This window comes from Ochotona princeps, chromosome 1, assembly GCF_030435755.1.
Source record: "Ochotona princeps isolate mOchPri1 chromosome 1, mOchPri1.hap1, whole genome shotgun sequence".
NCBI lineage: Eukaryota > Metazoa > Chordata > Mammalia > Lagomorpha > Ochotonidae > Ochotona > Ochotona princeps.
In genome coordinates this window covers 111,030,833-111,045,356 of record NC_080832.1, presented here as the reverse complement: position 1 = coordinate 111,045,356, position 14,524 = coordinate 111,030,833, and the positions used below count along the sequence as shown (strand labels likewise).

Genomic DNA, 14,524 nt, shown 5'->3' with positions numbered 1-14,524 from the left:
AATTAAACTTACTTACATATCTAAAGATAAATATAAACAGGACACTAAACATCTCAGCAGGACTCTTCTTTAAAAGCAGATGGTAGGGGCTGGTACGGTGGCACAGTGAGTTAAGCTGCTACCTGCAGTGCTGGCATCCCATAAGGGCACCTGGTCAATCCCCAGCTGCTCCACTTATGATCCAATCCTCTGCTACTGTGCCCTGGAAAGCAATGGAAGTGGCCCAAGTACTTGGGTCCCAGCACCCACATGGAAGACCATATGAAGCTTCTGCCTCCTGATTTTGGCTTAGCCCAGCCCTGGCTTTTGTGGTCATATAGGGAGCAAAATAGCAGATGGGCGATCATCTGCCTCGGCCCTCTCTATAATGTTGCCTTTCTAATAAATAAAGAAATCTTAAAAGAAAAAAAGTGTGTATCCTGAAACAACAGCATGCATTTCAAGCAAGCAAGCAAGCACGGGATATTATGATTCGAGACCTCAGCTTTGTGAAAGGTTTCTGTTGTCACTATTCTCTCTGCCTTACTTCCTGGTTCTGGCTGGTTTCTTCATTAACTGAGGAGGTTACCCAACAGAGGGGTTCTGGGTACATAATGCATCAGTACTCTAGTTAATTTTACGCCAGAAGATGACTATCTTTGGTTTTATTAGAAAATGACTAACTTCGTTTTTCGTTTTCAAAAATATCCTTTACTTTTAACTGTTCAATCAAATGATAGAATAGGCAAAAAAAAACACAGACAAAGGGAAGGCACATCACAATCACTGCGCCTGCCCCATAACGACACCTGGTGCAGGTCTGCCAAAGCGAAAGCTGCCAGATCAGTGGCACATGTGGTCAGGCTGCCCGCCCGCAGCCGTGGGTACCTTGCTGTCCAGGAGAAGGTTGTCTGGTTTGATGTCTCTGTGAATGAATCCCAGCTGGTGAATGGAGTCTATGGCCAGCACTGTTTCTGCTATATAAAACTGCGTCTCCTCTTCTGTCAGTGTGTCTTTTTTCATTAGCAAAGTCATCATGTCTCCTGGAAATAAGATACAAAGCCACCACGCACACAAACACGCACGCATGCAAACATACACACAAACACAGGAGTTAAGCATTAGTCTTCAGATATGTCAACCTTACATGCCAACATGGCAGCTAAACACACCTGCACTGTTTCACTTTGCACAAATATTGGAAAACTTTTCATCTAGATTCAAATGGCACCTCCACATTGGTTACACTACCAAGGTTAATAGAGGCTGAAACAGCAAATAATAATGTAAACACTTAGGAAGGTTGAAAACAAACTTCCCAACTTCTATTCATAAAACACTATAAGACATACAAAAAAGTGGGATTTAGGTAGCAAAGCAATAGCTAACAAAAAAAAAAAACCTAAAAAAACTAAAAACGAACTAAAAATGTTGCTCTTTTGGAATATGTGATAAAAAGTATACATGGGGAACCAGCGCAATCATCAGATAGCTAATCCTCCACCCACAAGCGCCAGCCCATTAGGGCACCAGTTAGTGTCCCAGCTACTCCACTTCCCATCCAGCTCCCTGCTTGTGGCCTGGGAAAGCAGCAAAGGCCCTAACCTTGGGACCCTGCAGCCCATGTCGGAGATCCATAGGAAGCTCCAAATCAGCTCCTACTACTGAGGCTATTTAGGAAATGAATCAGTGGATAGAAGATCTTTCTATGTCTCTACTTCACTCTATAAATCTTTCAAATAAAAATAAATCTTCTTAAAAGAGAATGTATACATTGAACACCTCTCAAAATCAGTGATTTTTTTCTCACTAGTGTTTATTACAAGTAGTAAAATATGTGCCAACAGCTATTATATAACTTTCAAAACAGAATTATCAGGATTTTAGATTTAAACAGTAACTGCTTTAGTTTTCAGCAAAGTCAAACGTTATTTCTGCTTAACACCGTAACATAAAGTGGCAGAAAACAATTCAGATCCTAATTCAACAGTTAGACAAAAGCAAACATTTATAAGTAATTTCAGAAAGCCAAGTGAAATAGCAAAGATTCATTTAGACCCACATAAAAACCACTTGTTAGAAAACAGGGTAAAGACAAAGTAACCTCTGATTTTAGTAATCATGTTTCCTCTCAAATTTCATTTATAAATTTGCTTTTTTATTCTTAGACAAGGGAATTTTTTTCCCTCAAGCAAAAATTGCAACATTCATTAACTGCTCTTTTTGACCTAAGACTTGAAAATCCTAATTCCCTAATCCCTCCTGGCCATTACTGAGTATGGAAGCACACCAGGAGCCGGTGCACTCAGGCCAACTCTAAGCTGTGTGGCCTTCGCTCCGTGGCTCAGGAGAATAGTCAACGGTTTCATCTGTGAAAGTTTGCCCAAAAGATCAGCCAGCTCAGGCCAGCTCCACTGAGTACACAAGGCTGGATCCAGCAGCCATGGGAAGCAATGGAAGACAATGCAGGGAAACAATGAGGAGACATAAGGCAAGGGGCTGGTGCCCACGCTGGTTCTCACTCCTAGTCAAGAACTGGCATCTAATTACTTTAAAAGTTCTCTCTAGGAGTGGGTGTTCAGCAGAGCATTTAAGACATCAACCTCCCACATCAGAGTGCCTGGGTTCAACACCAGGTCTCCCTCCTGCCTTCAACTTTGTATTAATGCAGACCCTGGGAGGCAGAGGCCACAGCTCAAGTCACTGGGTTCTGGCCACCACATGGGAGATCTGGATTAAGTTCCAAGTGCAGAGTTTCTGCTCAGTCCAGCCAGCTTCAACTGCTGTAGGTCTTCAGGCAGCAAGCCAGCATATTGGGAGCTACCTCTCTCCATCTTCCTCTGACTCTCAAGTTAAAAAAAAAAAAAAAAAAAAAGAAAAACTCATTCAACCAGACTATTATCTAACTTTGTGAATTACTGATGACTCTAAATCTAAACTAAGGGTTGCCAAAGACCAAAATATTATGCCATAAATATTTTTGCTATAAATATTTTTGCTTTGCTAAGAACAAACATGAAAATAAAATTTTTTTTTTTTTCCCTAAGAGTCTGTTTTCAGTTCATCTGCTCACTAGGAAACAGAGTTCCTTAGAACAGATGTGCAGTCTCAGGAGTGAAACTTGAAACTGGCTACCAACCTTACCAAAAGGTAAGGAGAAAGTCACTCCTTATGAATATAAGTCATAGAAAAAGAAAATCAAAAATCGAAGCAAACAATGTTACTCATTCAATTTTGTCATTTGGATAACTTTTTATACATAATTTTCACTGACAGGATAGCAAGCAAAGCTACCTAGTATATTCTTTTATATTTTTAGAAAAGAAAATGAACAGAAAAAATGTCCATCATGAAAATGAATGAAACAGTTACTTTCATGGCACTAAGATTGCAGAAATGCACCCCAACGCAAGACAGGTAGTACTGACCTCCTTTACAGACCTAAAAAAAGATATAGAAAGCAACTTAGTGAGCACAATTAAAAGTAGAAAGGAGGGTTAATTGTTGAGGCAAGAGAGAGAGAGAGAAGCCACAGAACAAAAAGGAAAAAAATGACCTTTCATCGTCATGTAATTACCTCCAGGCAGGAACTCCATGATTAGGTAGAGGTTTAGCTTATCCTGAAAACTATAGAACATTTTCACAACCCACAAACTGTCTGCCTCCACTAGAATGTCACGTTCCGCACGAATGTGGCCAACCTGGAGGTATATGCATTTGATTAATGACAAGCCTTGCTCTGCTTTAGTAGATTGTATACTTGTTTAAACAACTTAAATACCATTTTGAGTATTTAACTGTGATGATGCAAAAGATCTAATTTATACTTAGGTAAACCTACTAGCTCAAAACTGACATATGACTTTAAGGTACTGTGATGCAAACCTGAGTGATGAAAGGCTTTCCAAAGTGGCAAAATAAATGGCTTTAATGCAAACAGCAACTGTAATAGTGCTCTCGCTCAACCTCTGATTAGCTGAAACCATCACTTTTTGGTATACATTTTTGTTTTAACAATAATTTACAAAAGAGCATAAGCCACCCAGCTAAGACTTTCTAAACAAGTTCATCCCTTAGATCTGCAGTGACAATGTATCTCTGCTGGACAATTCCAGAACACTGTGATGTCACAGCACTATCATGAACGCAGTATGTGCTCACTGAGTTCTTACCAAATTGAAACATAAGAACACTTAAGAAAGTGGACAGATTCCAATTAATGACACCTCCAATTTTTACTTTTACTAAAGTACATGTAGCTAAGGAGACCCAGTTACATGAAGAACTGGTAGAAGTACTTTGTTAAAATAAAGTGTCACTGTCAAATTTACCTTATTTGCTTTAAATATACAATAGTAAATATAACTGCAATATTGCCAATTTCTAGCCCTCCACTTTCATTAAGTGTCACAAGACCAAAGTTGGGTTCTATTAGATCTAACTCCAGTAAGACCAAGTCCAATCCTTGAACAGAAGTTCTGGTCTCAGAGTTATTATTCCATGGCCTTAGAGTTTTTACAGCATGCTCTAAAGTAAAATGTGTACCAAGGTTGAGAAAACAACAACCCCGCTAGCAAACTGAGTCTGGGGTTGTTTTGTTTGAGACAATGTTCTGAATGCTCGCTTCTACCAGACCACAGGCTCTTCTACTGTTCTCCCATGTGGACACACACTCCAGCCTCTTTCCTGTCTTTCAACTGACCAGCCAGATCCTTCCATGCTAACTCCAGGGTCAGGAGGCATTTCAGTTTAGATATGAGTTTTAAGTCTACTAAAATTGTTCTTTGAGGAATTTTTTAATAGCTTCATTGTTACCAGTACTAATAGTATGGAGGAGGGGAAAAAATACCGCAGGGTGGTAAAGCACAGTGCTATGAAACTACAAAGCCAAGGGAGGCGTTTGTTTTTACCTGATCTTAATACAGAAGCATAGCTTTTAGAAAACTCACACTGCTTGGTTCTCTTTAGTTCAGGCCAACTCTCGATCACTATCAGGCAGAGGTTTACCTGCCTGTTTCCCCTGGTTCCTGTTAAGGCAGGGAGCCACAGAAAAGGGAAAACACTACCACCACCACCTGTAACTCACGTCGGCGGACAAAATGCCTACAACACCTTTTGAGAAGGCCACAAACAACACCAGCACATCTCACCCTTCCCCTGAGACTGAAGCAGCGAGTAGGGACAACCTCAGGATCTAGAACTGAAGTCAGCTGAATTTAAGGTAAAGCAAGATCCAGAGGTGAAACTCATCTGTCTCATTCTCATTTCATAAATATTTAATGAGATGAGAGTGCTAGTTGTCAACCTAAGCATGTAGAAAGCAAAAGCCAGTTTTTGTTCCATCAAAACTGTACACTGGCATCACAATGCAAGGTGGTTTTTTTTTTGCACTGGAAGATACACATCAGAAACCAGCTAAATGCTGGTATGTTATCCTTTAAATATCTCCAGGTAGTAGAAATTTCTACTGTGTGGATATTAATCATCCTGAAGTAGCTGTAATTTCTAATCAATTCAAGAGAATCAAGCAAAAAACACAACTATTCTTCTGAATAAGGCACCTATAACTATAAAAAGTTAAGCTCAGAAACAGCATGATGGCTCAATTGGCTAATCTTCCCCTTGCAAGTACAGGCATCCCATATGGGTACTGGTTCTTGTGTCCCAGCTGCTCCAATTCCCTTCCAGCTCCCTGCTTGTGACCTGGGAAAGCAGCAGAGGATGGTCCAAAGCTTTGGGACCTTGTTCTAACATGGGAGACCCAGAAGAAGCTCCTGGCTTCAAATGGGCTCAGCTCTGGCCATCACAGCCATTTAGAAAGTGAACCAGCGAGAGAACTTTCTGTATCTCCTTCTCTCTGTAAATCTGTCTTTCCAAATGAAAATGAATAATCTTCAAAAAAAAGTGAGGACTGAATCTAAAACTCATTAGTCATGGGCCCAGCACAGTGGCCTAGCGGCTAAAGTCCTCGCCTTGAAAGCCTCAGGATCCCATATGGGCGCCTGTTCTAATCCTGGCAGCTCCACTTCCCATCCAGCTGCCTGCTTGTGGCCTGGGAAAGCAGTCGAGGACGGCCCAAGGATTTGGGACACTGCACCCGCGAGGGAGACCCGGAAGAGGTTCCTGGTTCCCGGCTTCGAATCGGCGCAGCACCGGCCGTTGCGGCTCACTTGGGGAGTGAAACATCGGACGGAAGATCTTCCTCTCTGTCTCTCCTCCTCTCTGTATATCTGACTTTGCAATAAAAATAAATCTTTAAAAAAAAAAACCTCATTAGTCATATCCAAAAATGATGGTGCATTCGCATCGTCTACTTCTAGTTTTCACCTAACACACACTGGCTGCATGTATCTTCAAGATGGCTACTAAAGATAGTCTGTGACCAGAGATCTTAAGAGGCCTCTTATGAGATCAAACCTAGGAAACTAAACCTATTACCTAAGACGTACTAAGCAATTAAGTTAGTGCACAGTTTAGTGCATAAATTATTTAAAACACAAATAGACATTTCCATTGGAAATTTAAGACACTAATTTTGGAGAGGGCATGTTCTAAGAAAAGGTTTTCATACAACATGTTTGGATCAACCTCTGTCACCACACTGGGTAGCTGGCATGGACTACATAGAATAACCCTGAAAGTCATAATATGTACTTCTTTGTATAATTTTATTCTGACTACTAATTACTTTGACAGGTTCTTAGCCTTGGTTGAAACTGTAGAAAATGTGTCTTGTAAGAATAAAATTAAACCATGAAGTAACTATATTGACCAACCAATACAGAAGCTTTTTATTTTCCTTCTCAAGACTAACTCAAATTCTATCAGTGTCTGTAAATTCATACACAAACAGAGCTACTGTGTACTGTGAATTAAGGCTGGGGTTAGCATAACCAATAGCACCTGAGGATTTACAGAACAGGATCTGAAATTCTCTGCTGAAATTTCTGGAGTCTATCTCTTCTGGGTCATGTGAACTTGAAAACCTGAGGTGTCACAAAGATGCAGTGACCACATCCCCTCTCAAGAAGCGTGAGGAAAGCTGGGGGCTGTTACTCCTGAGCACAGCTATTACATCCACTCCACCACAGGGTATTTGCAGTCACACCCACAGCCATCTGCTCTTAAATAGCCAACTAGCTTAGATTTACACAAAGTCCACATTCCCTTTTTTAAAATACCCTGCATATTTTAAGTCTATTTACTTTGCATTAAGTACTTATGCGTTTTGCAGCTCTATTTGCAAAGTTGGTTTGGGTATTAAAATGCATTCTTAATTACTAAAGAAATGTGCATTGCTTTGCCATTTGCATTATATTAAACAAGTCCATTTAGAAATGGAGGACTGGTGGTGTCTCAAATAACGGTGAGTTCCTCAGAAGACACAACTGCAAGGTGATTGTACAGTATACAGTACATTAAAAACTGTCTAGACTAAATTCTTAGACTTAAGCTTCAGGGTATTGATACAATTCCTTTCTTAGCATTTGGTGAAAAACATGTTGCCATACCACGTATGTCCTCAAAGAAAGGCTCTCAAGACAAGGACATAAACAATCAGAAGACGCTACTAACAGTTGTTTCTCTAATGGGTTTTCAACTTTTACCATATAATATATAACCTATAGGCTTTATTTCTGCTTTTAAGTATATGACTGCTTCTTTATATAAGAAAAAAGGCAATAATATAATATAATATAACATAAAAAAGCTAAGGAAAATAAATAAAATGCATATTTTTAACTAAACAAAAAGAATGACTTTAGGAGGCAAAAGTTCAGAGGCTAACTGAAAGCACCACCCCCACTGTGAATTACCTGCTCTTTTTCAAGCATATCTGCTTTACGGAGTATTTTCATTGCATACACATGCCCCGTATCTTTCTTCTGAACAAGCCGCACCTAAAAAGTCACCAAAGAAATGCCAAGTCAAATATTAACGCTGTCAGGTAATGCTTTCATGTGGTATAGGAACGTGTAAACCAAAAAAGACAACTTTATTTTAATGTAATCAGATAGCAGTGACAAAGCAGAAAAAAATGTTCAAAAATAAATATATTAACACAACTAATTCATGCTGGAAACATCTCCAGGTATTTCTACATCTGAGCAAACTTTGCTCTCTAAATGAACAGACCCATAATCTAACTAAAAAAGAGAAACACTATGAAGACTCATTAAACCACTGACATCTCTAATCTAGACAGTTCAGAAAAGTTAAGCAAATGATCACCAAATTTAAAATAAAAGTCTATGGGCCCGGCGGCGTGGCCTAGCGGCTAAAGTCCTCGCCTTGAAAGCCCCGGGATCCCATATGGGCGCCGGTTCTAATCCCGGCAGCTCCACTTCCCATCCAGCTGCCTGCTTGTGGCCTGGGAAAGCAGTCGAGGACGGCCCAAAGCTTTGGGTTCCTGCACCCGCGTGGGAGACCTGGAAGAGGTTCCTGGTTCCTGGTTCCTGGCATCGGATCGGCGCGCACCTGCCCATTGCAGCTCACTTGGGGAGTGAAACATCGGATGGAAGATCTTCCTCTCTGTCTCTCCTCCTCTCTGTATATCTGACTTTGCAGTAAAAATAAATAAATCTTTAAAAAAAAAAAATGGAGGAGATGTGCAAAGGCTTGCTAAGGTTTGCTTTTGGTTTACAGGCCATCAGCTTTGCATAGTAAAATTGTCTGTTCTCTTTAAAAATATTGGACTTCCAGAGCTCCTTCTTATGCATAGACTTTTATTTTATCTTATTTTATTTTATTTTATTTGTTTTAAGATTTTATTATTATTATTGGAAAGCCGGATATACAGAGAGCAGGAGAGACAGAGAGGAAGATCTTCCATCCGATGTTTCACTCCCCAAGTGAGCCGCAATGGGCAGGTGCGCGCCGATCCGATGCCAGGAACCAGGAACCAGGAACCTCTTCCAGGTCTCCCACGCGGGTGCAGGAACCCAAAGCTTTGGGCCGTCCTCGACTGCTTTCCCAGGCCACAAGCAGGCAGCTGGATGGGAAGTGGAGCTGCCGGGATTAGAACCGGCGCCCATATGGGATCCCGGTGTGTTTAAGGAAAGGACTTTAGCCGCTAGGCCACTGTGCTGGGTCCTGCACATCTCCTCTTAAGTGTGTTTTCTTCTCCCAGCACTTTCCCTCATGTCTTTCCTAATGGAGCCCCACGGCAATTTGTCCCCAGACAATTCCTATAGAGATAGTAATGTATCTTTCCCTCCCTCAACAGACCAATGGCGATTCTGAGCACTGAGAGTTCAAGCTTTTCATTCACCTGTACGTCTGAGCATTACACTCCCTAGGTGTCTGATGTTACGCTGCTTTTCTGCAAATGCAATGCAATGACTGCATCAGCAAGCTGCACGCTTTGGGTGTTCTCCAGTAATGGAAATCATCTCGCAAGGGCTCATCCAACTTTTCTCCAGCAGACTGCCCTTGTGGCCAAACATCGTTCGTTTGTGAGAATAGAAGGGACCAAGCTGCAAACACTTTCAGTCCTCTATGACTATATATATATTGTAACATCTTTCTACAAATTCTGTCTTCAAGGACCATAGTTTTAGAGTAATATCAGTCTGGCAGAAAGAAATATAAGGGTGTAGACATAATGTTGGTTTACTACTAGAAAGGTAGTAGGAAAAGCAAGACTTTGAGGGTCAGAAAGGCTTGAGTTTAACTTCTGATCTAGTGCTCAACATGTGACAATGGGGCATTATATACCTTTGTAATGCTGGCTCCTAACTTCAGATGGGCTCAGCTCTGGCCATTAAGGCCATTTGGGGAATGAATCAGTGGAAGGAAAAACTTTCTTTGTCTCTCCTATGTAAACTGTCTTTCCAATAAAAATAAACCTTTTATTGAAAAGGTAGATCATATTTACAGAGAAGAGAAACAGAAAGATCTTCCATCCACTGCTTCACTCCCCAAATGGCCTCAATGGCTAGAGCTGAGCTGATCCAAAGCCAGGAGTCAGGAGTTTCTCCTGGGTCTCCATGTGGGTACAGGGTCCCAAGGCTTTGGGCCATCCTCCACTGCTTTCCCAGGCTGCAAGCAGGGAGCTGGATGAAAAGGAGAGCAGCCAGGACAGGAACCAGCACCCATATGGGATCTCAGCACTTACAAGGGTGAGGATTTAGCCAACTGAGTCGTTATTCTGAGCCCAAAATTTTATCCTAAAAGGAAAAAAAAAAGCCTACTGTCATGCTTACCACAGAAAATATTAACTAAAAAATTAATAGATTTCTGCCTATGGAACTATATCATAAAATAATAAAATGGAAAAAAAAACGGACTCCCTTTCAATTTTCAAATCTCCCTCTAGATCAATATTTAATATACCAATATCATTTCTCTCAAAATTGATAACTGAGACAGGAGAGGAAGGTAGACACAGAAACAGGACAGACAAGGAGGTTAGGATGTGGGACTGGCAATCCTGATGCACCTAACTCCATACGTTTGGCTTATATCCACAATTACCAGCTTATGTTACAATTTTCGAAGCTCTATATTACTTTTGTACTTGACAAACAGCTGTGGTTTTTACCTCACCAAATGCTCCTCTGCCTATAACTTTTAAGGACTCAAAATCTTCCAATCCAAGCCTTGTTCTCTTCAAACGAAGAAATTCCGTTTCCTTTCGAGCATGTGCTGATCGCCTGAGTCGTTTCTAATATTCAACAGAGAGGGGGAGAAGATCAGGGGCTGAAAGTCCAAACTGCAACAGATCGCATTTTTACTTAGTGAGCTGGAAAACAGGAGCACACTCAACTAGGCATGATCATTTCACACATGTAAGCACAACAGAAGGACACAGCGGGTCACCTCTCCCTTCCTTAAGACGCAACAAGCATGTTGTACTCAACAGGTGGGTGACACATCCACCGCAGCAACCTGCCATTGCAACACTTCTCTTGGAGGAGGGATTAACACTTCCCTTTAATCTTTTTTACATAAAACAGAAATATTCTTTCTCTCTAGGTATTTTACTCAGTGTAGCTCACTGCATCCCAGGAACTACCATTCGAGGAAGCACTTGCTCTTTTCTAACACTGTTCTGACTTTTTCTATTTTTCAAGGAATTCCCACTGTCTCCTGTTCCCTGCAGTGTTATTTCTACCCTCACCTTTTCTGTGTGCACTGGGTCAAAGGGCTGACTTAAAGACAAAATTTCACTTAGATAACGATTTCAGAAATTTGTCCCACTTCTGCAGAGTCTTTTCATGAATGCTGCAGAAATGCTATACCTTTCTTCATTAAAATTTTATTAATGATCTCATTATTTCTGGCAACTCTAAATCTAATCAATTATTGCAATGTGCCAAAAGGCCTTTTTTCTGCTGGATATCTAACAATTAACTTCTACCTCGAAACGAACACCCAACTGCAGAAACATGCCACATCTCAAATTCCTCTATTTCCATGCCAAAACCCTTCCCCTATGCACCCAGGTTAACTTGACGGACAAGATACAACGTGCCAGGCTGTACTTCAAGGAAAATTTTCCCAGGATTAATTACCTCTTCATCTTTCAGGCCCTCTTCTTCCATCACTTTTTCTAGCTTCTTTTGTCTAAAACAAATAACCAAAAAAAGATATGAAAGAACAGTAGCTTTCTGAAAACTCTACATGCATATAGTAATTGGTTTTTGAAAAATGACAAAGTAAATCTAAAATACGTTATAAAAATAAGTTACAATGGTTAAGACAAGTGAAAGAATGTTCTAGTCTCAGGTCTACATTTTTAAAGATTTTATAAATGATTTTAATGCAACAATGAATCTTGATTTGAAATGCAATGTTTCTTCTCCCTCATTTATTTCCTAATCACCACACAACTTGTATTTTTTATTTTTTTACTTTATTATCATCCTTTTACGATACATTTGCATAGGCCCTGAGATTTTCAGAATCTGGAATATTTCGCTCCATTATCTTCTGGCCTGTAGAATTTCCTGTGAGAGTTCCCCTGTGAATTTAACTGGCATTGTTTTATATATAAACTGATTTTTTTCATGTGCACATTTAAGGATTTTTTCCTTATGTTCAACTGAAGAGAGTTTGATTATCATGTGTCGTGGTGAAGATCACTTTTAGTCAACCCCCGTTGGGAGTTCTATGCCCCTCCTGGATGTTGTTTCCCAATCTTTCCCTAGAATAGGGAAATTTTCCCTTGTATTTCATTGAATTTAATCCCAGCTTCTCTTTCTGCAATTCTGGGAGTCCCATAACTCTTATATTTGGCCTTTTAATAGTGTCTTTCAATTCTTGCATACTTTTTTTTTTAGCTTGACCCAGCTCTGCTTCCAGATTTTTGTTTCCTCCTGGTAACAGGAAATATTTTCCAATTCTGAGACTCTTTGTTCTTCATTCATTCTATTTTGGAGACTTCCACTGTACTTTTTAATTTGCTCCACTGCAGTCTTCATTTCTAATGTATCAGCTTTCCATTTCCTGTGTGACATAATCCTTAAATCTCTTAAACTCCTACATCATGTGCTTCTTGTTGTTGATAAGAAACTTTTAAACAAGTGTTTTGAATTCTGTATCTCCCATTTTATCGACGTCTTCCTCAGATAACTCTGAGGTTGGCAAAGGGTTTTACTCCTTTGCAGTGGAGTCTTCAGTAATATTCATTGTGCCTTTGTCTCCTCTTTTGCTCTTGGTCATTGTACTTCTAGTTAGCAGATTCTTCTCCTTGGGACAGGTTTCTAAACACTATCACCCACAAGTCTACAATTCAATTTTACTTACTGTGGTTGAGACATGGCTCTTTGTTTGCAGTCACTTCTGCCACTCCCTCCAGCGAATTTCAGGTCTGGGTTCTTTTTTTTTTTTAAGATACATTTTTATTTTTATTGGAAAGTCAGATATACAGAGAGGAGAGACAGAGAGGAGTATCTTCCATCCAGTGAGTCTCTCCTTGAGTGGATACAAACGCTGGTGCTGTGCAGATTTGAAGCCAGGAGTCAAGAATTTCCTCCAGGCCCCCCACACGGGTGCAAGTTCCCAAGGTCTTCAGCCGTACTTGACTGCATTCCCAGGGAGCATTCGAGCTGGCTGGGAAGCAGGGCCACCAGGATTACAACCAGCGCCCATATGGGATCCTGGCACGTTCAAGACAAGGACTTCAGCTGCTAGGCTACCGCACCAGGCCCCAGGTCTGAGTTCTTATGTTAGACTTCCACCATTGTCTCCATGGGGAACCAGCACTGTGGAGCACAAGTGAAGCTGCCCCCATGACACAGACCTCCGTACTGCAGCACCAGCTCAAGTCCTGGCTGCTCAACTTCAGTCCAGCTCCTGCTAACATGCCTGGGAAAGCAGGGCATGATGGCCCAAGGCCCTGGAGCCCAGCCAACATGTGAGAGACCCAGATAGAGATCCCAACTCCTCAGTTTAGCCTGGCTCAGCACCATCACCTACCAGCATTTGGCAAGTGAACCAGTGGATAAAAGATCTCTCTTTGTCTTTCCTCCCACACCCTGTCATTTTGTCTTTCCAAAAAATACATTTACTCTAATAATAACAACAATAATAACCAATCTCAAAAATATTATGGTGAATGAAAGATGTCTACCTCAAATGTGTCATTCACCCTGTGATTCCAGTTGCATGTTCCACTTCCACGGAATAGGCAAGACCAATCTATGCTAGAAACAAAGTCACAACAGTGGATGCTCAAGGTTGAAGGAATAACAGGCAAGAAACAACTTCCTGGGGGTCCAGCGGCGTGGCCTAGTGGCTAAAGTCCTCGCCTTGAATGCACCAGGATCCCATATGGGTGCCGGTTCTAATCCCGGAAGCTTCACTTCCCATCCAGCTCCCTGCTTGTGGCCTGGGAAAGCAGTCGAGGACAGCCCAATGCATTGGGGCCCTGCACCTGCATGGGAGACCTGGAAGAAGTTCCTGGTTCCCGGCTTCAGATCGGCATAGCACTAGCCGTTGTAGCTCACTTGGGGAGTGACTCATCGGATGGAAGATCTTCCCCTCTGTCTTTCTCTCTGTATATCTGACTTTGTAATAAAAAATAAATAAATCTTATATATTAAAAAAAAAAAAGAAGTCTCCTCAAGTTTAAAAAAAAAACAACTGCCTGGAAGGATGCTAATATTCTACATTTTGCTACAGGTTTTAATTTATACAGGTATGCACATTTGTTAAACCTCATCAAATGGGTTTAATGCATATAAGCATATTCATTTGCTAAAACTCATGCAAATTTTACACTCTGCTAAAAATAAAAATATTGAACACTAATTTTTTAAAAACTTACTTTCATTTTATTTGCAAAGCAAATAGAGACACAGTATAATCTTGCATTCACTGTCCACTCATGCATTGAACAGCCAGGACCGGAGCAGGGCAAAGCAGGAGCCCAGAGAGCTCTATCCCAGTCTCCACATGGCTGGCAGGGACCCGATGACCTGAGCCACCCTCTGCTGCCACTCGGTTGCACAGCAGCAGGGAGCTGGATGGATGCAGAGCAGGCAGGTACTCTGATTTAGGACACAAGCATCCTAAGCAGTAATTAACCCACTGCTCCAAA

The 14,524-nt window shown here is 41.0% G+C and overlaps 1 protein-coding gene across 5 annotated transcripts in view; it reads right to left on the bottom strand.

Moving 5' to 3' along the window:
* The window catches only part of LOC101526420 (serine/threonine-protein kinase 38), a 113,520-nt gene that overhangs the window by 84,842 nt on the left and 14,154 nt on the right, over window positions 1–14,524 (bottom strand). For all 5 annotated transcript variants that reach the window (XM_058664025.1, XM_058664034.1, XM_058664041.1 and 2 more), the window contains exons 3-7: window positions 11,496–11,547; window positions 10,523–10,645; window positions 7,797–7,880; window positions 3,557–3,680; window positions 868–1,022 (exon numbers count right to left, since the gene is read on the bottom strand). In XM_058664025.1, the coding sequence (XP_058520008.1) occupies window positions 868–1,022; window positions 3,557–3,680; window positions 7,797–7,880; window positions 10,523–10,645; window positions 11,496–11,547 (538 nt within the window). The remainder of the gene's footprint in view (window positions 1–867; window positions 1,023–3,556; window positions 3,681–7,796; window positions 7,881–10,522; window positions 10,646–11,495; window positions 11,548–14,524) is intronic.